The sequence below is a fragment of the Enoplosus armatus genome, chromosome 15, assembly GCF_043641665.1.
Source record: "Enoplosus armatus isolate fEnoArm2 chromosome 15, fEnoArm2.hap1, whole genome shotgun sequence".
In the NCBI taxonomy this organism is placed as follows: Eukaryota; Metazoa; Chordata; class Actinopteri; order Centrarchiformes; family Enoplosidae; genus Enoplosus; species Enoplosus armatus.
In genome coordinates this window covers 11,371,066-11,397,295 of record NC_092194.1, presented here as the reverse complement: position 1 = coordinate 11,397,295, position 26,230 = coordinate 11,371,066, and the positions used below count along the sequence as shown (strand labels likewise).

The following is a 26,230-nucleotide window of genomic DNA, read 5'->3' as shown; positions in this document are numbered from 1 at the left end:
CGCTTTGGCAGCTTTACTGTATACAGGGTCCGATTTAGCTGAGGTTGGTCATCATACTGCCACATCTGGAAACAAGCATGTCTCACTGTTGGGCAGTTTCATCTGTAACATGTCTCAGAGCAGATCGAGTCCTCCCTGAATACACAAATACAAACTTACATTAGCTCTGGTTAAACTTGAGCTTCACAGCACAAGTTCAATGCTTATGGGGCCATTTTAACGTTTTTCCCGAGGTAGGAAAAGTGAAAAATATCAGAGTGAAAATACCCCTCAAGTCGATTTCTTGCACTTTCTGTCAACGTTGAACCTTAATAAATACTTTATCAAATCCAAATTTCAGAAAACAAAAAGATGCTATTAATTTTATCACCATAAAGTAAAGATTATGGCAGCAATAAAAGTAAGGATTGTTGGATTTCAGATGCTTTACAATAGCAATACTTCAATATATAAATACTCAATTACAAAAGCCCTACATTGAAAATGTCTCTAAGTGGGCTATCATTATTATTATTATTATTATTCCCCTATTAAATACACTAGTAGACCTACTCATAATGCAGAGAATCGGCCCTGAGATATACTCGCTACTGACGCATTAAGGTGTAAGTAGTTGGTGTTGTAGTTGGTCGAGGTGGAGCTCATTTTAACAAGTGTATATGTTGTTATGTAGTTTAACAGTGCATTATATTTCATAAGATCATATTTTGTTTATACAAATTTAATCTGTAAAGGAGGAACTTTAGCTGTCAGATCAATATGATTCATGGGGTCAAGAGTAGCTTAATGTCTTCCTCTGAATTGTAAGTGTAATGGAAATACTCAAGTACAGTACAAGTAATGTGTACTTAAGTACAGTACTTGAGTCAATGTGCCGGCCACCACAGAAGAAGAGACCCGCAGCGAGTTCCCCGGTTCGGCCCCCGGGTTGATCAGCTGAGAGTCACCTCTGATTGACAACCCCGAAACCCCGTCTCCATGGAAACCGCCTCAGCGGCGCCGCGAGGGTTGGCTCGAGGGCTGCTGTGAATGGGGTGACGTCACGGCGCCGGCGCCAGAGAGTCTGCTCCAAAGAGAGAGCGAGAGAGGGGAGAGAAGGAGGGAGAGAGGAACAGGGAAGAGGAGAGAGGTAGGGGTGCTGCTGCTGCTGCTGCTGCTGGAGGTGGAGGAGGAGGAAGAGGTGGAGGAGGAGGAGGCTCGCTCGGCTTTGCACCGACGTGCTCTTGCGCCAATCCATCACCTGCCTGTCAGGCATCAGTCAGGGGCGTCGTGCGAAATGTACACAGCTGTGGGAGCGAAAGGAAGACGGGCAGAAAATGGAAAAATCCTATTGCACCAGATGTGGACACAGACTGCAGGAGTTCCACATTATATTAGAAATGAATAAAAAACAGGATCTGCAGACAGCTGAAGGAGAAGGTGTCCGTGCCTGGTGAACACAACCGCGCGTAAAAACAATGACACAGATGGTGTTTTGCTGGGTTTTGTAAAATACTGCAAAACATTTCACTGACATTTTCTCCGACTAGCCTCCCGGACGCAAAATCATCATCACTGTACAGATTATTATAGGCTAGAGCAACTTTCCTCCTCTTCTGCTCACAGTAATCCAGGGAAGAACAGCTTGCTCGTGCTTTTCATAAAGATCCTACCTGCCTCTGCAGGCTGCGCACTCCTAACTGCGGCTCTTTTTGTCCATTAGGATTACTTCGGATTTAAGGATTTCCTTGTTTGTGTCTTTCAGCTGAATTGTCATTAAAATAAACCGAAAACATCAAAATGTATAATCCTCCCCTCTCTCAAGTCCTCGCTCCAGCCCGAGTTTTAACAGTGACCCCTCTGCTCGCCTCTTTAAAAATGCATTGATTTTATTTTAAAAGTCAAGCACACCACGACAGTCCACAACTGCCCCCGGGGGCAATTAGTTAGTGCGGCATCAAACAGACTCCCACCTCCAGCTGAAGAATGGAGCGTGTAATTCCTACAAACAAATGGCTCATTCAGAAAACATTAAAGTGTCAATAGTCGTTAATCACCTCTTCACGTGCTCAGATATGAAAGCCACATTTGTAGGCCATGACTGAATGAACTTTGACACACAACACACTCAGGTGACAATTAACTCTGAAGTGCACGAGCCCTTTTAGTGATGCATTCAGGTAGATACGAACAGCCACTTCACAACCATGTAGGGCTACAAGGCTGCGTTAAAACCACACATCTCAAAGTCGAATTTGGTGCACACACAAAGCCTTCAATAACGATACCTGCTATATTTGTTATGAAGGCAGAACCGTGTAAAACAATGCCTTCAAGTCAACTCCTAATAATTTATTTATTTTTCATTTTTCATAAAATGGTGATAGATTACACTTAATACACTTCACTGTGGTAAACGGAGACACTGTTGGTAACTGTGAATAAAGAATAAAGAATAAACAATCCTGAAGTGCGTCAAATGACTGAATCATATATTTTGAAGTATTAGCCTACCACATACTCTCAAATAGAACTCCGAGCTTTATTTTCTCATACGTAAAAACACTAAAAGAAAAAGCATTTGTCTTATCGCTGACCATTTTCCTGGTGGAAGCTGTTTCAGTTTGCCTCTCAAACATTTCTCTCTCAGTTTGTTATTCAGTCTCAGAGACTTGCCTTCACACCGGTCCGGGCTGGACTGAATTAGGAATCATCAGGCGCGCCTGATATCATCACTGCTCCACACCTCCAAAAGCCGCACATGTCCCAGAATGAGTGATGGCTGACAATATGTGATTGTTCTGTGTGGAAGACAAAGTTATCAGACTTTAACTCCTGCACTGTCGTACATTCATAAATGCATTTTTATTCTGGCTGGAACGCTTCTGAAATGTACATACATGTTTCCAAACACATTTCTGCCTGATCTCCATGACAGAACTGCCAGATGAAACTGAAACGGTGTAGGCAAAGGTGTTGGCGCGTGCTCACACTTTGTCATAGTCAATTGACAGCCATGCGAATCATTAATTTTCTTGATCAGAAACAGGTAAGGGCTTAATTTTCCAAATTGCCCACCGGAGCTGCTGAGGCGCCCTCTGGGTTCCGCCTCCAACATGCGTTGCCACTGGTAACGCGGAGGGGAAAGGGAGGGATTTGAGTACGAGGAGCCAATGGTAGAGCTAAGCGGCGTTGAGCGACACAGTGTCCTTGGCCAATCAGCGCGTTGGACCCGCCTGCGTCGCATGCCCTGCCTGCTGCCTATATAAACCACACTGACAGCTTGGTAATCCAGTCTGATCGCTGATCGTCTGGCAAAAACAGGACTTAAAGAAGCAAGATATCGACACACGCAAACCCTCTCGCCCAACTCAACACTGACAAAATGAAAGCAATAAGCCCCGTGCGGTCCTTCCGGAAAAGCAACGCGAATTTATCAGAGCACTCCTTGGGAATCTCTCGGAGCAAGACCCCGGTGGATGACCCGCTCAGCCTGCTGTACAACATGAACGACTGCTACTCCAAGCTGAAGGAGCTGGTGCCCAGCATCCCCCAGAACAAGAACGTCAGCAAGATGGAAATCCTGCAGCATGTCATCGACTACATCCTGGACCTGCAGATCGCGCTGGACTCCAGTGTCGCACTAACCAGCCTGCATCACCCTGCGCGGCCGGGGCAGGCTCCGTCCAGGACCCCTCTGACCACCCTCAACACAGATATCAGCATCTTGTCATTACAGGTAATTACACCGTCGCTAAACCAGCATCCTAATTGGGAAGCGATATCCATGGTGTGTTGTGGGAGATATTTAGTGGATTTTTATTCGTGCGCATAGCCAGTGCGCCTCTGTAGCCTATGCGTAACTCGCACAAAATGGCTTGTTGGAAAAGAAGATGGCATGGTTTTTTTTTTTTTTTTTTTCTTTTGTACAGAATCAGAGGAGGAAGAGATTCGACCTACATAACACTGTTGCAACGTCCGACACCTCAATCGGATGCTGCGCAAAGAATTAACATTTGGTCTGTTTGTTTGTTTGTTTTCAGTCCCCGGAGTTGCCATCAGAGCTGATGACAGATGACAGCCGGACTCTGCATCGTTAAAGCGGTAAGTAGGCTGTCCTCATGTCTGCTGCTGCATTCTGTCCAGGGCTCTTAGGCTCCGCTACATTCTGTCTCCCAGTCTGCTGGAGCAGAATGGGCTAGAATTACCATTTACCAGTCCATTTGTTCCCTGCTTCTGTGGTTGTCGTCTCACGTTGCTGAAAATGGTCCCAATATGTTTTTTGCATGCGAATGCGCTGCAACACCGGGGCGTCAGTTATGACGAGGCGCGGACACTTGGCTTGACTTGAATCCAAATTTGGTCATGTGATTTTATTCTATTTTACCAGCCTTTTTGAAAAGCAGATATGTAGCCGCAAACAAAAACAAAAGATCACACCGCGGGCTCCTTCAGGACTTCAGTGTGTCAGTAAGGTGACCCGGATTAATCAAATCATTCTGTGAGTCATCCACAGACTCATTTTGCTGGCACATATTTGGGAGTTTGGTGGAATGAAATGGGAGATATTCGCTCCAGGCTGCTTGGGTTACTGTATATAAGTAGCAGTCGTCAGGGTTGTATTATACCCTCTTGTGTCTATAATGAAGAGCTTCTGCAACAGGAAAATAATGGCTGTTTGGATTACTGCTACTACGATGTCTGCACATAATTGGTACAAGAAGTGGGTAGGCGCCAGCTGAGCGGCAATTACGATGATTCTTCCCCAGATTGTAGGCTGAAGTTGTACGAAAAGTGTGTGTGTGTGTGTGTGTGTGTGTGTGTGTGTGTGTGTGTGTGTGTGTCCCCCCTTCTCTCTGCCCTGTGTGTGTGTGTGTGTGTGTGTGTGTGTGTGTGTGTGTGTGTGTGTGTGTGTGTGTGTGTGTGTGTACATCTGGAGCGCAGGGTTTGCTTAGTATTGGGAGTGTTTGGTTAAATGTTAAAAACTGCGGCTTCCTCCCTGGCGCCAGTCTGTCCGGATCTCTGCCCTGTTTGCATTTTCTAAACACGCCTCTCTTTCTCAATCTTTTGCAGGTGTTTGGTCAAGACGCAAAAACACACACAGGACCTGGGGAGCAGGACTTTCCCCCCCCTCTCCCTCCTCCTCCAACCTCTGTCCTCCAGTCCTGGATTTTTTTTTCTTTTTCTTCTGACGCTGAAATCAAGAGACTTTTGCTTATTATGGGACAATCTTATGTGATGTGTTTTCTGTTTGGACACTTCATTATTATTTAACTTAAGACTTTTTTTATTTGTGGGTCCTTTCTGGAAATGGAGGGCGCGTTATATTCCCGACAGTGGGAGGAAAAACGAGATTATTGTCACAAGGATTACCCCCCCCCCCCTCACCCCCTGTCCCTCTCCTTGTTGAAGTCTTCGCTTTTTTGCGGAGGTGGGAACGTGAATAGAAAAGACAACTTGGTTAGTTACTGTAAAAAGTTTAGTCTTGTCTTGTCAGAATTGTTGGCACATGAAGGACTGGACGTTGTTTAAGAAAAAAAAAGTAAAAATGAAAGAATGAAACCGTGTGAACTCTTATCGGGAGTTTATCTTGTATAGTTGCAGAAATTTGAAACTTCTGCAAAAGTGTAATGTTGTACTTAATTATGCTGAAACTTTTTATAAAAGTAATGTAAATTGTACCTTTTTTATACAAAAATAAATCAAAAACGCAATTTGAACATGTTTCATTTTGGGGAAGAACACAGTGGGGGAGGGGGGGGGTTCAGTGTTGTGGTTCAGAAGACTTCAAAACCAGTGCGTAAAACCAGTTTCTCCAGCTGACTCTCTGCATAAGTATATGGACCGCGCTGTGTGTCCAGTGAACATCTCCCTTCACAAACAAATCCCACAACAAAGTGTCCTCATCAGACCTGCCCTGCGACTTCTAATAGTCTGAAACACAGCGTCAACACTTCCCCGAGGCAAACACGACCTGGAGGCACACAGTTGCATAAAAAGCTTATTTAGGGCGCCCTGGCTGCACTTTTACTTTCTCACATGCTATGTAAAGTAAATGGGATTAGATGGTTTGGCGTGACGGCCTGAGCCATTAAAGCAGCGGGCTGAAGGCTGTTTTTAAAACAAAAGTAGACAATTATGGAAATATAACTATAATAACTCAAGGTGAAACTGGGTCGGTGATGCGTTACTGATTCCAAAAGTAATATTCAACTTATTACTTCAGTTGAGCAGTAATTCCTTTTATTTCTTCTTTTTTTCTTTTTTTAACAGTAGTTTGGTTGGGACTGTGCTTCCTTCCGTTACTCCAGTCTGCCAAATACACCTCAAAAACCTGGTGACCTCTCGTGTCATGTGGCAGACCACATAGCACTGGTATCCAATGTTTGACAAGTCAGCTGGTTTTTAAACGCCCTATATTATCAGGCAGTGCGCGCTGTGCTGTGGAGGTGGCATCATAGCTATAGATGACACTGGTGAGAAAGGCAGGGGCGGATAATCTGTGCGATTGTGTGACATAGTTGGTACCCTGTAGCGAAAAACTGTCAATCATCTCCTCACTACAACCCAGCATGACTTCTCAAATATGTTCACACCACAGACCCGCCAACTATAACTATAGACCCACATATACTGATTTTATCTCGTGTGGAAGCTGTATAAAAACTCTTCCCCTGATAAAACACATGAAAACTATGAATCCAAGTCATTTCTACATTAACTCTAATTCAGATTTCTTTACAGTTAAATGCAAAAGTAGCTCAGTAACCTGCTGGTCCCCATTGCGAGCCGAGTCACTGAGCTGAAGTTGTTGCCCTCAGTAGTTTATAACACTGACAGACAGCGTCCGTGACAGCAGCCTGCGGCACGTTTGTATGGAGAGTGCGCCATCTATCGGACAATATTATTCCTGTCAATGACGCTCTCCCCTTGCATGTCACCCTCTCTTTTCCCTTAAACTGGTAAAATATTCAATTGCTGTAGAGAAAACTCTTACTTTAAACATTCTGGTTTATTTAAACACTAAATCCCAGTCCACCAGGTGGCACTCTACAAATAGCTGATTTTCCTGCAAGAAAAGAGCAGAAAAGACAAAAACATGAAAGCAATTTCAAGGGTCCACATAGCGAAATGTTTATTGATCCAGAAACACCATTTCAGGAGGATGTTTGGAAGAGACACTCACCACTTTGGGGACTAGTGCATGCACTTCTTCTATCACAGAAACACTCTCTACACTGCCATCTATTTTAAATAACACAGCACCACACAACAACTCTTCACAGACAGAAGTCTGTCTTTGTCTGGAGGCTACATTTCCTGAAAAAACACAACATGTAACATGTCATCACTAAACACATTCACGTGATAAAGAAATCACACTGAAACCATCCGAACACACGGGACAGCAAAAGGCCTTGTAACATAAATAGAAGTTAAAGCAATTTTACCTGACTGAAGCATTTTTTGGTATCAATCAATTCCAAATGTAATTATGAATGTGTCTTAAGATTTGTAATTTTTAGATAAAAAATGATTTTTTTTTTAATTAACCAACTACCACTCTTGATTCACAGCAACACTTCCTAACAGTAGAACACGTACTACTCTAAGTCTTTGCAGCACATCACAACACCAACAGTTTAATAACGTCAGCAACAACATCAAGAACAACCGTCTCCATGACCCTTCTCAGAATAACAACCAGCGTCTCAGAGGACACTCTCCCTCTCATCTCCCAGGCTGATGGTGCGCAGGTTCTGGTTGTGGATGGTGGCAGCCGTGGTGTTGGCAGTGCTGCTGCTGCCGGGGGTGATGATGACAGCTGGGGAGACGTCGATGCTGGAGGAGGAGGTGGTGGACTCTGTGATGTTGTTGGTGTTGGTGGTGGTGTTGTTAGGGCTGTTTGTGTTGTTATTGAGGGTGGTGTTGCTGTCGGTGAGGTTGAGGTTGCTGACCCCGCTGGACGGCCACCCTTCATCAGGGCTGCTGGCCATTAGGCTGGCCTCGGACGGAGCCTCGGAGCAGATGGACATGCGGGCCACCGCCGCGTCCTGCAGGCCGCTCAGGCTGCTGGGGAGGAGGCCTCTCTTCTTCACCAGGCCCTCCAGCTCCAGTTCAATTAGGCCGGGCTTCAGTGCTTCTCTCTCTCTGTCAGCGTCTCCTTCAGCCTCCTCCAGGGAAGGGTCTGAGGAGCTGTCGCTGGAGTGCATCCCCGAGCTGGACGAGTCCTTCTTATCCAGGAGGCTTTCAGTGAGGAAGCCAGGTTTGGTCAGCAGCCCAGTGGGCTGGGAGCCTCTGTGGGCGGACAGCGCACCAGCATCTTTGTGGAGGAGAGGTGTGGTGTTGTCGGCGTCTTCTGGGCCTGAGTATTCATCGTTAGGCAGCTTGTGGTACAATGCCCCGGCTCCCTTCTTCCTGGTTCCTGGAGTCCTTGAGGACGCGCTGTGGTCCAGCTTCTCATCCTCTTCGCTGATGGGGTCTAGGGGCTGGGCATCGGTCCCTGAGGGGTAGTCTGTGGCATCACTCGTCTTGGAGCTTCTCTTGGAGAAGGACTTGCGGCTGTCTTGGTCAGCGCCTTCCTTGGCCTGAGGAGAGGGAAGAGGATTCAGTGAGAAGAACATGAAAATATACAGAATCCTGTGCTATTGGCTGAGAGGCCTCTGAAGAGGGGATTCCTGTCTCCCCTCTATGTGCCAAGAGAAACAAAGAGTATAAGCCAATAATTAAGAAACGCAAGAAGCAGTGATCTGCCCTTTCTCAGCCCAGAATTAGACTTTGGCCATTGCACAGGCCAGAGGAATATAACATTTAAAAACATGGGTTTAAGAACGACATAACATGCAGGCTCAGAAACTATGTCTGCACAAGTTAATGCCAGCAGTTACCACAAAGTCTTTTTCTGTAATCTAACAGTGGGAACGTCCACACTGATTTGACTGAACTATTGATGCTGTCAGTGACGCGATGACAAAACCTCAACAGTGTACTTGTGACTGTCCACCCACCCCTTTGTCCTCTGAGCTGGCAGCCTGAAGGAATTGTCCAGGGTGGGGCTGCACGGGCCTCTCCCCCCCACTGCCGGACATCTCCAGCTGGGCCATCTGAGCGATGTACTCCCTGTAGGCATCACGGTACTCATCCTGCTGCTTGTCTGTCAGCTTGCAGATGTCATTAGAGGATTCCTGAGAGTTGAGGCTGGACATGCTTGAGGTGTGGAGATTTGCCACCTGACAAGACGGAAAAAAGTTGGATTGGTGAGTTTGTTGAGGAGTATATGTAACTGCAGAGTGAGAATGTATGGTTGCTGGTTGATAACCTGAATTGACACCCGAATATAATAAATATAAAAATGTGACAGTGTTTAAAAATGCTATAATTACACTAGTAAAAAATGTAATTATAAACATTCAAAATGTGAGAATTGGATACAGTGAAAAAGTTACTGGCAAAGCGCGCAGACGGAGTGGCAATGAAAGCCGTGGTGTGTTTTCAGTGTTGGATGATTTGAAAAAAGATCACAAAGTGAGATCATAAAAAAATAGCAGCAGAGCCAGCTGTCTACGTGTGAGTGTCTGATCGTGTCTCAGAGATTTTGCAAATTGGGAATAGGGAAGGTGAAAATAAACAGGGGGCCCCTTGACACCTTTTAGTGCACTGCAGTGTGTGTGTATGTGTGTGTATTTTTAATTCTGCCATGTTCGAACGCACCATAAGCTTCCTCTGCCGTCCTCTTTTCTCACTCAAAACTATGTTAACGTGAAACCACTGAGGTCACCAACACACTGGCTTGGTGCAGAGAACTTGTGGCCATGCAACCGTTTGGGGTGTGTGATCTTGTGATCCCATTTGACTGTTACATGCTCACACATGCACTGCTCACTGCTTACACCAGCAATTTGCATACCTCTTATCTTGCTGTGTATGGGTGTATATGGTGAGTATAAAGTGCACGCACGCAGTTCTCGTCTGTCTGATCGTATCTGCTGTCGTGGTATGTTCACACTAAGCTTCTGACAGGAAGACTGACCGGCCAGTGTGAGGTGTTACTGTGTCTCGGAGGCTCCTCCAGCCCCGCTCCGCTGAGCTCCTCAAAGCTGAGGTTGAGGCTGAAGGCCGCCGCTTCATGCTGGGCCCCCCCTGAGCGTCTGTTGGGCTCCCCGTGGTGCACGCTGCTGCCCTGCTCGCTAGCAGCTCGGGACTCATCCTGAAGCAGAGCCTGGCTTTCAGCATGACGCTGCTCCATCACCTGGGAAAAGACATCACAATTCAACATTTCAGATCAACATTTCAGATCAACAAGTCATCTGACTTTTGTGTCAGAACACAGAGTCAATGTTAACATGTTTTTTCAAGCATGTGACATGAAAAACAAGTATGGCAGACAGCAACAACAAAAACATGTGCTTGCAAGAGTGAGCTGTTTCTTAAGTAGAGCCATTCAGCTGTCCACTCCTCCCCGACAATAACCTCCCTTCATCCAGATACCAGTCAGCCATCTTGGACCAGATGTCTGTGCTGGCTGCGTCCTGGCAACACAACACTAGTTAGTACACGGAGCTGTAAGGCCACTGCACTTTCCAGCTGCTCCTACGAGAGCTCTGCATTGGATATCCTGTAAAACACGACCAATCCAGGGCTCTGGTTTGGTATTAGGAGCGCAGACTGTCATCTGATGAAGTGGAGCCGGCTACATGTGTTAGTGATTTCAGCGGCGGCTCAGCCCACTGGACTCCTGGCTGACTGACTAGCGCCCTTCTCGTAATACGGATTATAAAAATCTCCATCCCAATATCTCAGTGCAGCACAAGATGTCGAATTACGAGATGCTGTCTCACTTCTTTTTGGAATAAACAAGACATGACATATATCAACAGGAGGGCCCTGGCAGGGCTGAGTGCCTGCAAATTATCACAGAGTGAGGAGAATGTATGCTATTATAAATCTATTTCAGGCCTTTACTCTAGAGCAATGACGGACTAGTTGTTATTGTTGTTGGTGGACTGATGCTGACCCATAGCAACATTATAAACCAGGCTGTGAGGCAAGTAAAGACACTCCAGAAGAGGAATTTAGTCTCACCGTTCCCCTGAAGAGCTGCCAGTCGCCAAAGTTCATCTCCATTTCTTTCTTCAGCTCGTCCAGGTTGCACTGAGACAGCACTCGACCATTTATATTAGCCTGCAATGGACAGTGAAGGGATTGACTGATTGATTGACTTTATGAACATGTGCAAAGTTGCATCAGGTCAGAATACTGCACAATCAAATGGGGAGGCAGCACAGAAGGAACTGCACGAGGAAGATAAGCTGAACAAAGAGCATGAAAAGCAAACATTAAGTGTCTGAGAAAGTATCAGAAAACCGTTAAATAAGTTGAAGTCTATCATGTTAAGTAGAGACTACATGGATAAAATTTTGTCACTGACAGACGCACCTTCTTAATGGTGGAGTTGTACTGAGGCAGCATGTTGGCGTCGATTCCATCGATCAGTTTGAGACGTTCACACACTGCATCTGTGTTCATAGAGCTGAGCATGACCGCAGGAGATACCTACACACACACACACATTTAATTAGAATATAAACAGCTTATTCAGAGTGTTTTTGTGAGTTAAGGTTACCAAGGCAAACTTGCACCTTTAGCACACTCTGTTAGACTAACTCATCACTCCTAACACATTGATTAGGGCAAAGCGAGCAACAATTCCTGGCAAAGAGACGTGCAGGCTTGTTACTGTGAGGCACACAGAGGTGCAAAACCGCAATCCCACACAGTAATTCTCTCTATCAGTCACACAGTGTACGTGTAAAAGTAAACAAAGCTGCCAACCTATCCAAATACACTGTTACCTGCTCTTATTCTTTTCTCAGTGTATATTTAAGCACGTAAAGTGTGCGCACAACACTTAAGGGATGGAGTCTGTAAGTCTGTGGGTCGCTGTTGAGCTGAGCCGCACTGAAGCGGCGGCCTGATGTGACTAATAACGTTGGCCTGTTGATGCTGTCTAAGGCCTCACACACAGCCAACATGCCACTCGCTGGCACAGAAACTAAACAAACCTCATCCACCCTCCTCGACCCACTCCCCTCCCTTCCTTCCCTCACCCCTCTCCCTCTGGTTCTGCTTGTCTTTTATGAACCCTCACTCTTGTTCCTTTCTTCCTTCCTTCCTTCCTTCCTCTCACATTCCTTCCCCTTAAGCCTCCTGCACTGACCTCCTACTCTCTTTTCCATCACTGTGTTTCTCTCTCTCCCCCATCTCTTCCTCCTCCTCCCTCCCTCGTCATCTCTGCTCTCTCTCAGCTATTAACACCATTAAGACATGGCTTCAGACTAAGCCCCCCGGCTTTGTTTCTGCTTTCGAGGGAGAGAAGAGCAGAGCTTAGTCGGACTATGACTGGTTGTTAAACAAATAAATAAGCAGCTCACACAATACAGTACACAATAGTAGGTGCCAACTTTCTGTAGTGGTGGGCAAGAGGATGAAGACTGGCACTCTGGGAGTGTAGTTCTGTCATGTCCACACAGTAAAGGATTTACTCTAGAATGAAACTATGTTAGTGAATCTACTGAACTACGACAGGACGTGAAGTTGCATTTTGCATTTACTTACTAAGTAATGAGTCTATAATATCTCTTTCTACAGCATGCTTGGTAGTGTTGAACCAGTGTGTTAGAAATGAGGTAGAGATCCATGGAGGGTGGAGTAAAGGGTTGGATGCGGAGATGAAAGTAGCCATGAAACCAAAGGTGTACCTGCTTTAATTTGTAAGGCAGCGACTTTAAATGCTTGAATAAGGAGACAAAAAGAAGCAGACGGACAAATAGTCAGACAAAAAGACGAGCAGACATTTATAACATCATGGAGCCGGGGCTGTACCTGTGAAAAAAAAGGAGGGAGAGGAAGGGTGCAGAAGCAGAAATTAAGACAGACAGACAAGCACAAAGGCGCACATGTTGAACTCATCATCAGGGGACAGGAGAGACATTGACAAACAGAGCAGACGGACATTTATCTGTCTCACAGCACCACAGGAGACTCCACCATGTCGGACTGAAGAAGAAGAGGCTATTGGAAGTACAATTATTACACAAGGAGATCTTGTTTTCGCTGGAGTCAGCAGGCTTTTACACTCATAATCTTTGCAGACAGAAAGGACTGCAGACGAGACAGAGACAGAGACAGAGAGAAAAGACCCAGTAAGAGAATGAGATGTCTCTCACTCTGCGCAGAAAAAGCAGATGTTTCAATTCAGGGAAGGCCTTGAATACGACTCCTCGATTCAGACGGCAAGCGTGTTCTAAGAACGTGAGCGTAAATGTCTGCGTGTATGTGTGTTTGTGTGAACCCTCCCAGTGTGTGTGTGATAAGACTGTAATTACAGCTGGGCTGAGCTCAGGGCTGGGCAGAAGGATGGGGAAGAGGAAACAGAGCTCTGTGAGGGAGGAAGCGTCTTGGTAAGGAGATAAGCTCTACCAGCGCTGGGCTCATTGTCAGTGTGTGTGTGTGTGTGTGTGTGTGTGTGTGTGTGTGTGTGTGTGTGCTGCCAGCCCCAACAGTTGCTCTGATGATAATCCCGGCAGCCCAAGGAATCCATACTCACACTTATATCAGCTAGGCAATTACACTGGGCTAGGCCCGCTTACATATCCAAAGACTCGCACAAATGAGCGAGTGTGCACACACATCCACACTCGCAGATTTGCAGCAATACAGGCACATGTGAACACTACACAAAGAGATCAAGTGTGAACCAAGGAGGGATGAGATGGGCTAATGTACATAAAAAAGCCAGAATGGGATGAAACTGAGAAAATTCATATTTGGGAGGAAAGGAAACAAAAGCGAAAAGGAAGATATGAAGAACAAAAAAGGGAGTGAAATTTTAAGACAGCAATGAAGGTTTAAAAAAAAGGAGCAAAAACATAAAGACAGAAAACTACAGACAGAAAAGGGAAGGGACATTACATAGTAATCTATATTTAAATCTTTCATACAGCTCCTTTAAACGCATGCTGGCAGTGCCCTGATAAGTGGCTGTGGAGCAGAAATCTCCTGAGTAGTATTATCTTCAAATTGTTCTAGCAGTGGCTGCTTTCCCTAAGAATGTGTGAATATCTGGGTGTAGTTCTTGTCACTGCAACTCCATGCATTCCTGAAGTGAACACTTTTATGTTCATTTTTAAGAGAATGGGACCTGCTACTGTGCCAGCATCACTTTTAGCGTGTTATATTTACATATGCTGAAGTTTGTGACCAAATACATCTCTTGATGGTTAAGCGGGAGGTCGTAGTCACACCGGATGCAGCTGAAGTATTTATTGTAAGTGTCTATATTTGTTTTCTCAGCTTTTGTAAACCACAGCAACAGTCTGTCAAACATATAAGTGTGCATGCAACACAAGAAATGACAAATGAGGTTTAAGCTTCAAGTCAACAGGCAGATAATGATGGACTAGTTGCATATCAGTAGTGCTCGACAACTGCAACTACATGTTACCATGGTAGGTTCAGAGGGACAGGAGGGGAGGCCTTCTCTGGCATCCTCTGCAATAACATCCTGACATAGGCACAGAATGGAGACAAGGATTGTATAGAGAGAAGGGCTAATGTGGGTTCAAGTGTTTTACTTCACTTTGGGCTCACAAACTGAGAAATACCGCCACCAGCGTCAGGAGCTGGATAGTGGTTGGGCACAAGAGAAGTGAAAACAGGGCGATATTAAAATCATCAGGAGGTAAAATGTAAAGGTAAAACATGTGACATCACACTGAGGATAGGGAAACAAGTAAATGGAGGAAAGAAGTGCGTGAGAGAAGAGGAAGTGTTACAAAAAAGATTTAGAGTCAGATTGTGGTATGTTCATGCAGTAGGTCGACACAACGGATCTGATAGCATATTAAACATTGAGTGATATGATGGCACTATATCCCGAGCCTTTGTGAGTTGAACTATATTTATATAATAGATAGATAGACTTATAAAAATGGATCAAGATCACCCTCAACTGGTACTGCTAGGAAACATTGAATAATTCAGATGGGAGAAACTGCAAAATGTTTAGAGGCACACGTCGGGTGGATCTAGCACCGCTTCTTTACTTACAAGTCCATTGGTGTTGTCCTTAAGTTGACCAGGTTGTTTATTGGAGGGGTGCGAGGATGAGGGGACATGGTGGAGGTAATGCCGTGGCGGGTGATACACATGATGGGGGAAATAAGGCTATGAGGGGAAAGGAAAGGAATGTGGAGAGGAGGTCAAAATAAAAATGAAAATCATATGAGGGAGGCCAGGAACACAAAAAACAAACATGCTCCTAACTTGCTCGTTCTTTCTCAGTAAAGTGCTGGTTGTTTAAAAACCATCATATGGTGCATACAAATACTGCACAAGTGGGTCAATGCTATGCTACATTATAACGTGCAGAGGACTGAGCAGCTAAATTCAGAAAGGGCCTTTTTAAAAACTGGTTGTTCGTGTTTGTGGGGATCAGTGAGTATCACTCAGGTGGCAGGAACTGTTCCTTCTGTCGCTGTTAGATAGTGGCCAGTGATTCCAATTGTATTTAATGTAGTGAAGACACTGAATAACATTCACTCGGTTTCTTTTAAGATTATCAAGATGATGCTTTTCTCACTTTCTACATTAATACGAACACCTTTCAGTAGTAGGCAGAGGACTGATTATCTAAACATAGGTCCCATTCCTGTCTCACCCGGTTGTAGAAGGGGTGCTGAGGGCCAGTCATCCCACTGAAGTAGGCACTGTGGGGCTGAGGAGGCAGGGGTCCGGAGAAGGAGCCCGCCGGAGAGCAGGCGGAAGAGTGCTGGCCATAACCTGACTGGGGACGGGGCGCTGCTTCTTGCAGGGGCAGTGTGGGATAGGTCACTCCTCCCATGTGCATCTGCTCCCTGGCCGCACGGACATCTAAGAGAGGGTAGAGCCGGGGGGGGGGGGGGGGGGGGGGCAAGAAGTGTTTATCTGCGATGCTGATGATCATGTCTTGGCTATGACTATAAAGACCCTTCAGATCCACCCACGCATCAATAATTTAGCTTTATTTCATCATCTCAAGAGAGTTTGGACAGTTGTGAATCCACAGAGAAAAATACATATCAAACAACCGACGTACACAAGAGCAGAATTCCTTGATTCTCGAAGCACTGTGGGGAATACAACAAGAACGTTGTCCCTGAACATGTTCTCTTTATCCAAAATAGAAGACAATCAAACAGCTAAATGCTGGAGAGAAATCGGGCACAGATGTTACGATTATAACGATCTTCAACTGTGAATTCCATTCTCACTTTGATTTCTATTACTCCGTTTGCTCACAAACCAGCAGGCGTGCTGATATTCTGCCTTTTCCAAATGATATGCCAGCCACGTGATGCCTCTGGCACATGGAGCCCCTTGCTGTCCCTGACAAATAAATGCACCCATGTAAACAAACAAAGCAGACCGTGTGAACTCATACACACTATCCCATAAGTACTTTGCCACAATTGTTTGCACATAAATCAACTTGACTTCGAGAGGAGTCGAGCAGGAGCTGAGGAGGGAAAACCTCCCAAATTAAAGTTAAATAAGCCTGCAGACAGAACAGTGTGGCTCTGTGTGGCTGGCAAGAAAGTACGGACCAGAAACAGAAGCAGGCACCAGAATGTCTCCTGGTTATACAAGTGGCTGCTGAATGACACGCTGAGTGAGACCCAATCCAGCCTGCGAACACAATGGGGGCCTTATGATGTGAGTCAGGCTCATGGGCGGGTATCACTGACAGCACTGCCCACTGGCTGGCCACAGGACACTGGGCACCAAGTACCGACCGGCCACGGAGGGAGTGGAGGGAGCGGGATGACTGGGTAGGAGCGTTGGTCACCTTCCGCTCTCTGGGGACACGTGTGGAGGTGAAAACACCCACACACTTTTGAGTACACACACACAAATAAACACATGTTCCGTGGATACATTTACACCCCTACGCACTTTTAGGACAGGAGTCCAGCACTTACAGACTGGACGTCTGGTTGTAGAGCTTCGTCCGCTGCGCCCTCCATGACTCAACCTTGGGTCAATGGAACAGACTTTGTGTGTGTGAGTTTGTGTGTTTTCTGTGGTCTCATAACACTATGATGCAGCAGCTTCACACTAGGCGTCATTGACACTCCCGTATAGGCTGAATGGACGCTGACGCACGGTAGCACAAGCACAGCGCCACTCTGGCTTGTAGTTTAATAGTGATGCACTATTACGTCACCGTAACTACAAACTGTGAAATTTGGTGCAGCACTGGAGGCAGATTGGTGACAGTGAGTGAAAATATTGTCCTGATCCCACAGTGCTGTAGTGGAAACCTGCTTGACATTTGATTGTTTGGAAATGAGAAGCAAGCTGTGGGTTTCTGAGAGCCCCTGCAGTGGGTGATTTTAGAGCAGACCCTGCTGCAATGTTATGAGTAATGTCACTGCCAAATGAGCTGGCAATGAATTCAACACATCACATAGAGGACAGTTCTTTGTTTCTCCATGCTATTGTATACCCAACCCTTTTATGTCCTTTAGACACGACGATTGCGATTAACCTCTTTCTCTTTCACACACACACACAAAGAAACACACACATATATGCACGCGCTCCATATCATGATGACAAATTGAAAGCCTGACAACAATTTCACCTTGATCTAAACTGAGGAAGCTTGGAGAAAAGAAATGTGTTGTTTACTCAAATGTTGACAAAATAAAGAAACATTATGTTGAGATACCAGTTAATATAGCTATCTGCTTTCACTGCATATAAATATTTTTGAATAAGAGGGACTTTAAAGAATTTAAAGCTCTTAGGCATACAACTTCTATTGCAAAATTCAGTTTTTTAGAAGAATGGCCAGCCTCAGTTTTGAACAGTTGTTTATGTGTTGATTTACATGCAAAGTGTTAACAATTCAATACTCATTGTACTTAGAGGTCCAAGTCAGTCTGTGTCAATGACTACTCGGTAAGGATAAATGTAAAGCTAAGCGTAAATAAAAATGGCTTTAATTACAAGTAAACGTCAGTGCAAATATAAACCAGGCTTAATATGTCGTGGTCTTCGCAGTCACCAGATCTCAGCCCAATAGAACACCAATTTTGACGTGTCAGACAGGACTCTACAACACCATCAATGAGGCACCAAATGAAGGAATATCTTTTGGAAGAATGTAAATCCCTGCAGCAGAGCCTCAGAGACTTGTAGAATATAGGTGCACTGAACCTTACTAATACATTTTATGCTGGTTTTTCCATGAATTTTCACCCATCTGTACAAACACTGAGTGTGTATGAACCTGCTATGATCTCCCTGAGTTTGGGGTCCAGGTTGACGGTGCAGGGCAGGAACATCTCCACATCTCTGGCAGTGAGGACGGGCGTCCTGGAGGAGAGGAAGACCTCAAAGCTGCGGATGTCTCCATCGATCTCCAGCAGCGGCTCCACGTCCTTAGTGGTGGGGATGTTCTTGGAGATTCTTCAGAGGAAAAAGAGAAGGTGTTTTTCAGCATGAGTTAATTTAGTGACATGATAATTATTCACAAATATTAATCTCAATGATTTGGAGAACAAGACTATTTGGTTGTTGGAACTCAGGATCTTTAAATTCTGAATGAATTGGAAAAAATAAACGGAAACAAGTTACTATATGACTGAATTCTACAACTCTTTACCGTGGAAAACCAAATTCTTATAAAAGACAATACAATGACATGTGCAGTCTTACTGGCATTTGACACAAATATGTCAACATGTCAGTTTACACTAAATTCTGACTGCTAGATTCATAGTAAAAAAAAACACACAAAGCATCACGTTCTGACGAAAAAAGAAAAGAGGAAATAGCAAGCAGTACTGTTAAGATTGAAGAGATATGTAACGGTCATCATCGTCATGAGAGCAGAGAGATAACTGGATTTAGAGAAGGCAAGATAGTGAAAGGGGGGATGTTTGAGGACAGATAGAGTGAGGGATGTTATCTTTTCTCAGCAGAGGAGGAAACCTGAGAAGATGACAATCAGGGTAATTTAGCAAGCAGCAGACGGAAGCGCATCATGATGCGCTGCTACAGTTAACATGATGTTTGTTATCACAGATCCTAAGTAAACACCATGTTTGGAGATTGTTCCATTACTGTGTGATATAGTTTTTCCTGTCTGTACTGCAGAAAAAACAACAATTTATAGACACTGTCTTCAGTTTAAAATCCTTAAAAAAACGGTACAAACTCTGGCACCATACAATATAAACTAAAGCTTAAACCAGCAGTGTAGAAGTGGCAACAGCATCTCTGAAGTGATGAATACTGAGCATAAATACTGAAGTGCTATGAGGTGGGAAATCCAATTTCAGCTGCACAAGGTTAAAAAAGATATCAGTTTAATCAAGGACAGCATAACATGTGGCCGAGGCTACAAGAAAAGCAAACACCAACAACCCAGAGCAATCAGTACATCTCGTTAATCCCATCATTCAGACATGAAAATATGAAACTCGGAGTGACTTATGACACTGGCCATTCATCACCAGAATGTGCCGCTCTTATCAGATGAATGAGGAGACTCCAGCAGGGAGCAGACATTTTTTTCCATCTCCGTCTCCATTTCTCATCCGAACCCTTCATCATTCTCTCAGTGGATACTTTTCTCTCGCTACATCCGGCTTAACCTTCCCTCCTACCAGTTCAAGCCCAACTCACCCTCCTCCCCATACATCACCCAGTCTGTGTACTGGTATGCTCTGCTGAGAACACGGCCTGATGAGTTGGGTTTTTCCCTGGGTCTGATCTGCTTTGGAGAGTGAACACAAGCTGGCCTTTCTGCAACTTGATTGGATGATTAGTACCGTTGCTGCAACCCGCTAGCTAAGTCAGCGTGAGGTCAGAATCTGACGAGGGTTCAACACAGCACCCTGTTAGCTAATAATCCAAGCTATCAGCTAATGCAATCCAGTTAACAAACTGGCTGAAATGTTCCCTGTCAGCCCAATCCATGGAGGTATGACAACCTCAGTGATGGGTTACATCATTTCCATTTTAAGATGTTAGCTGATACTCCTATCCAGACTGCTTACAGCGAGCAAACAGGTAGGGGTCCAGTCTTCTGTTCAAGGACATTTTGACAGGACAGATGGCTGGTGATGGACACATCTGCTGTTGCAGGGCTCAAACCTGTGACCTTGTGGTTACAGGATGTCTCTAACCAAATGTACAAGTCTGGCAAGAAATATAGGGATGGGGGTGTCCTAGAGAGGCATTTTGACATGCTGAAAAATAAAAGTTAAAACTCAAATGTGTAGATATTACAATTTCACTGTAATGTTTTAGGTGCAATCTAAAATATTGACATTAAATCTATATTTTTGCACATGTGCCCCATTCATACACCTCTCCCCCTGTTTGATCCTCCTGAAGAGATTCACTTCTCATCAGACTCAGGTGAGTCACCCCAATCCCACTGTCCCCACCCAACTGCCAGTATAGACACATGTAGACTGAAAGGAGAGAGAATAGGCCATGAGCAGGGAGGACACAGAGACACAGCTGGGCTCCAGTGGACAAAGCCCTCTCAGTGTTTCTTCCATTAGAACCTTTAACAAGACCCAAAAGGTCAAGGAAGCTCCATGTTGGCACACAGATGAACCCCCGCTCATGTGACGCCTGCTGGGGAGAATGAGTGGGACTCTGAAGGCACAGATGTTACCTGCATGCACACACACACACATAAACAGCACCAACAGTGAGCGACAATGGTGCTGATTCAAACGACATCGACAAAAACAACTGTGTAATGTCCGTGTGCACCTGGGCGGTGAGGATGGGGAAATTCAAAGGCACAGATGAGGGGTTGGAGTGTGTGTTTTCGTGCATGTGCAAGTACATGTACAGTATGTGTGGGTGTTTGGTTCCTTTTCCCATGAACTGTATTAACCCGTATACAGACTGAGAGAAGCCTGTGCTTTTCCCCATTTCCAGCTGGCTTACTGCTGTTTATTTGTGGGTCTGCAGACACAGACCAACAGGAGCCAGTGACTCACACACACACACACACACACACACACACACACACACACACACACACACACACACACACACACACACACACACACACACATACACATACACACACAGGGCACTTCCTTTTGCTATATAGAGAACATCCTCCAAAGATGTCTTTCTAAGGAATCTTGAGTCTTTTTATAGGACCATCTAACATAACTCAATGCTATGTATACACACTTTGGTCTTACTGTGCCAAAACAGAGAATGGACAATAATAACACAACTAAAAATCAAGCTGTAGTGATATCAGACACTTTTGGCCACTTCAGATTTTTTATTTCATTTATTAGAGCCAAAATAGTTATATAGTTGATATTATAACTGCTAGTTATTACAACTGACAAAAGTTCAAGAACTGTGCTACATACAAATAAAATCCTTCATGTTCACCGCCCAACAACAATGGCATCCAAGAAGCTGGCTATGATTTGCGCATATTTTGCTGACCTGTGTGTTTGCTCTGGCCTGCTGTCGTACACTGCAAACACACTGCAAACACACGGTAGCACAAACAGCTGCATCTTCCAAAGACAACCAGGAGCTGCTGAGAAGAACAAATCAAGGGCATCCGTCACTGAGTTACAGCCAGACAGATGGAAAGAAAAAAGGAGAGTGCGAGAGAGTCAGAGGTCCATTCCTGATGCTCCCAGCTGACTGATCAGACATGTCTGCAGTAGCGGCTGGCCAGACACCAAGTGGAGCTCACACTTCAACACTGGCCTTGTAAAATCATTGGTAAAGATCAGAGGGCACCACACAATGGATGGTGATGGAGAATTAAAGAAAAGCAAAAACGAAGGAAGAAACAATTACTGGAATACTGATGGATTGACAGCTGATAATCCATTAGTGTGACTCTGGCCAACATACTGAACTGCATGGTATTACAGAACAAACAGTACTCATTAATTGACAACAGCAGTTTGTCAAGGAGGTTTGATCACTTCAAATGACATCCTTTGCAGTTAACTAATGATGAGTTGTTGGCCTTGGCATTAAGTAATTGACACAAATAACGTCAGACTTAGTCATCCTCACAGTGAACAGACGAGACAGACAAAATGAACAAAGCCTTTCTTATCGGCAATCAGTTGCCAAATGACAAGATGGATGCTCGGGTTGGAGTGCCAAGGAAACCGCCGTGCTACTTTCAAGCAGGCCGAGAACGAGTGAGATAAAGGCTGTCAGGCATCCCGGCAGCCGTCCCTGCACAATGGGTCCATTGACAGGACCCAGCTTATAGCTGCAGCAGTACAGGCACTCAGGCCCAACCACTCTCTGTGTGGCGTGGCCACTGGGAGCTTTCTGAGCTTATCCAAATGCTAATAGGTCCCAAAGCTGACTGGAGCATAGCCTTTCTTCTCCTCTCAACCTCCCACACGCTGCAGCTGACGGGAATGAGCAGAATTCATCTCTCTATCCCTTCCATCCGCTATTTGGGCACTGAAAGTATGAATGTGCCACTTGACTTTTCTTTACAGCTGCCCTCTGTGCTTACAGATGACATGCGCACACACGCCACAAAGAGGTGGTCTCGCTGCCAAACATTTCCATAAAGGGGCCCAAAGACAGAGAGAGATGCCTGCAGAACAGACAAACGCCTGTGCACATTGTGTTTGAGAAGCTCAAGAGTTTCAGTGTCAGATACTGTGACCAGTGCAACAGTGTGTGGGTGAAGAAGTTAACCAGGCCCAGGTCCGGCACATTCCTCTCCTGGTCATAGTCGCTGGCACAGCGTCTGCCAAGCGTGTGGATGAAACCAGCGAGGCCCTCTCTGGGAAAACAGTGGACAGGCGGACAGACCAGCAAGCTGGCGCGTGGACTCGCAGCATCAATGCTGAGAGAGGTTATTGTTACAGTGGAAGCTGCCAAAGCCTCCACCACCCCAAAGGCAGAGGGGGGGAGCAAAAATATGTTTTCACTTTAGATGACGCCATGTTCTTTGTCTCCTTAAAATCCAGACGTATTTCCTTGATTTGAATCAAATGCTTCAAGTAATGTGGACACCCTCTCGCTCTGCTTCCCTCTCTGTCTCTGACTTTCTCTCTTTCTTGCTTCCTTGTCTTGGCAGTGCCAGCTGACAACTTGTGGCAGCGTCTGCTTTCCATATACATTCGTGGCAAAGTTTAGTCCAATAATTGAAACTCTCTTGTACTAAGCTGGACCTGTGCATCCCAAAGCAAACCACAGAGACAAGCAGGCTAATGGGAAACACACCAGGCTGATAAAAACCGAGCTGCTTCGGAGCGAGTGGCCTCCCTTTGAGACGGGCTCAGGACTTTCAGTGGTTCCCTGAAATGTTGATTAAACTCATGTGTAGCGCCGAAACGGAGCCTCCTTGTTCCAGACCCCAAAAACCTTAACTGAACCCTCCACTCAGAGTAGCTAAGGCCTCATTCTTGACAAATAGTAAAACACTAAAACCTCAGCTTGGTGATTTATACTCCAGAGGAGAGTTTGGAGAATCCTAGGGCCATGGCAGAGTTCGTTCATTGTGACACTAATTGCACCATGGAGTTCATATCAGCGCATGTGGTTGTTTGATAGCCGTAATGGCCAGTTGATAGGCCGTATGATGCCGAATTAAGTGGGATGGACTGCTAAAGTGAAGACAAATGTGCTCTTCTGCAGCAGATAATACATCTGGAATAAGTCTGTTATAGAGCTAAAATCCATACAGTGAATGATGAATGTGACAAATAAAGCTTGAGATCCTCAGGCGGAACCAGTTATCTTCCAGTTAACTTCACAGAGTGGGATGTGTGCACCAGAAATAAGATGAGAGAGGGATAGGAGAATGTCAATGAGTGCATGAGCATGGGAGAGAAAGAGCTAGACAAAGAGAACATGTTATATAGTGAAACTGACTTTTACAAAAGCTTCTCTACCCCAATCTGTGTCTGAGTCAGAGGCAGCGAGGAAAAGCCTCTTCTGATTATTAAGAACTTTCTTTAGAATCTGAAGAACATTGCTCAAGGGACCCCAGCAGACAAATCTGATAACTAAATCCTTGAGCTATACAGTGGCTGGTAGCATGATCACTTGCCAAATTAAAAGCTAAAAGCTGCTTCAAAAGCAAAGATGGGGAAGAAAAGGACACTCATGACCCCTCCCAATATAGGCTGGATATGCTCAATCTTCAATTCGCCTTCTTTGGGCTTGCTCGCTTGCCTTGTCGTTCTTTGCCATTTCAGTGTGGTTTCTACACACATGTGCACACACCCTAAAAAGGGCCTGACCTCCATTGACTTTTGAAGGGCCAGGATGTTAACATCAGTTAAGGGGCTGGATATGTGTGTGTGTGTGCGTGTGCGTGTCTGTGTGCACGCGTGTGTGTAGTTATCAAGTGTGCCGGTGGCTCCCACGGGCGGCTGAGTGGCAAATCTCGTTGTCCACTTAAAGGTCAGCACTGACCCTCTTGCAACCCTGCGCTGCTATTTATAATCAGCCCCCCACCTTCCAGCAGTTTCCAGCTTCCAGCACAGAGATTCGACAGCAGAGCAGGAAAGAGATCAGCGATATTGCACAACACCACAGAAATACCAGAGTATCAGGCTGACGTCTCAGCCCTCTACTCCTTTGCTTCCATCTCAGTGTCACATTTAAATGTTAATCCAACCTTGTCGTCACTGATGGACAACTCTATGACTAAAGAGCGGAGGCCAGTCAGAGGTGTAGCAGAGGCTTTTATTGCATTTGAAATGATTCTTTATGCTTTGCACAAAAAGGGAACAGAGCAGTTCTCTTGTTTCAGACCAATTAGACTAATCCTTCAACTTCGGCTTATGGGCAGAAATGAAAAAGGCTTTAAGGATTTTCTAACAAAGAATGCTGCATGACGTTCTTTCCGTCCTCACGTTGTAGCCTCTACACACAAAATACACTGATACGCACACACAATCAAAACCTCACTTGCACACACACTCATACACCACCTCCTGTGTCACCTGTACACACTGGCCGTTGCTGCCATGGTTTGTTTTATTTGAACATTTTGAGCAGCTCGGCGGGGGTTGAGTGGTGCTGGAGTTGGCTGTGGCTGATTCATGCCTGAGTCACCACCGCCAAACACCTGAGGGATGGAGGGACGACAATGCAGGCCGGGCCGACACACACACATACACACACACACTCAAATAGAATCAGCAGAGGACCAGTTTCACCGTATAAACAGCCATGTGGGACTCAGGGGACATGTGCATGAATCTGTGTGTGTCCACCACCTGGACTATCTCACTTTGAGCAGCAGCAGCATCACCTGAGGCTTTGAATAGACCCGAGACGTGAAACACACCAACTCGTCTAGCAGTAATCCTGCTGGTATCTGGTCTGATCCTCCACAGTGTTCACACACTTTGATTCCTTTACCTCGTTTTACCTCCTGAGACTGGACTCTCTTTTAATGCCCTTTCTTATCTTAATACCAACCCTCTCTCCCTTTTCCGTCTTTATCTCATGCCTACCATACTTTCTTTTTTGTCTCTGTCTGTATTTATCTGCTTGTCAGTCAGGTGGTCTGTCTGCACGCTGGTGTGAAGAATCAATGCCGGGGTCCTATCAGTGATGGAGCCAGAACTCTATTGAGACATAGGTGGCTTCACACCAGCCTTTACAAATTCACACACGTCTTCAGGCCTCTTGGCAAATGGCAGTGCAATGAGCGATGGCATTACCAGTTTTACGCCGTCTTTCACTGAAATACCTCCTGGAGGGATTTAGCACAGGGACAATGGGTTCCCTGACTGGAGGACACAGAAAGAGGTAAAAACCATTTTTGAGCATTTGCCGTGCATCTAGATGATAGAAAGTGTCACGAATGTGACGGGAATTCACATGAACAATAGGCCGCGTGGCAAAGAATAAAGACTTTTCATTTGAGGGCAGGAAAAGTTCAAAAGTATTCAGCAAAAGAAAAGAATAGGATCTCGCCATTTTTTGCAGCAAGATATTTAAGAGCTTATTAAAGGATTCCACATAAAGGGAATCACCCGCATGAGCTTTGGAACAGCACTTTTATCCCGGCACATAATTGCAACCAAATTACAATAATTGTGCCAATTAAAGTAATCCTGAATGAAGAGAGCGTCATCTTAATGTTTCAGTACTTGGGATAAGAGTCTCTCTAATTAAGACTGAATTGCCTGGCTACATATTC

The 26,230-nt window shown here is 45.2% G+C and overlaps 2 protein-coding genes across 2 annotated transcripts in view; one reads left to right on the top strand and one right to left on the bottom strand.

The window, feature by feature from the left end:
* The first annotated feature begins 3,289 nt into the window (after nt 1-3,289).
* On the top strand, nt 3,290-5,693 carry id2a (inhibitor of DNA binding 2a). Its single transcript, XM_070920014.1, has 3 exons — nt 3,290-3,718; nt 4,023-4,083; nt 5,053-5,693. The coding sequence occupies exons 1-2, from the start codon at nt 3,365-3,367 to the stop codon at nt 4,077-4,079; spliced, it is 411 nt and encodes a 136-aa protein (XP_070776115.1). The 5' UTR covers nt 3,290-3,364; the 3' UTR covers nt 4,080-4,083; nt 5,053-5,693.
* Nucleotides 5,694-7,088: 1,395 nt separating this feature from the next.
* The window catches only part of kidins220a (kinase D-interacting substrate 220a), a 43,441-nt gene continuing 24,299 nt past the window's right edge, over nt 7,089-26,230 (bottom strand). Inside the window, 8 exon segments of the mRNA XM_070919761.1 lie at nt 7,089-8,567; nt 8,988-9,209; nt 10,010-10,228; nt 11,062-11,160; nt 11,416-11,532; nt 15,088-15,204; nt 15,698-15,909; nt 18,314-18,492. Coding sequence (XP_070775862.1) covers nt 7,692-8,567; nt 8,988-9,209; nt 10,010-10,228; nt 11,062-11,160; nt 11,416-11,532; nt 15,088-15,204; nt 15,698-15,909; nt 18,314-18,492 — 2,041 coding nt within the window. The 3' untranslated portion in view covers nt 7,089-7,691.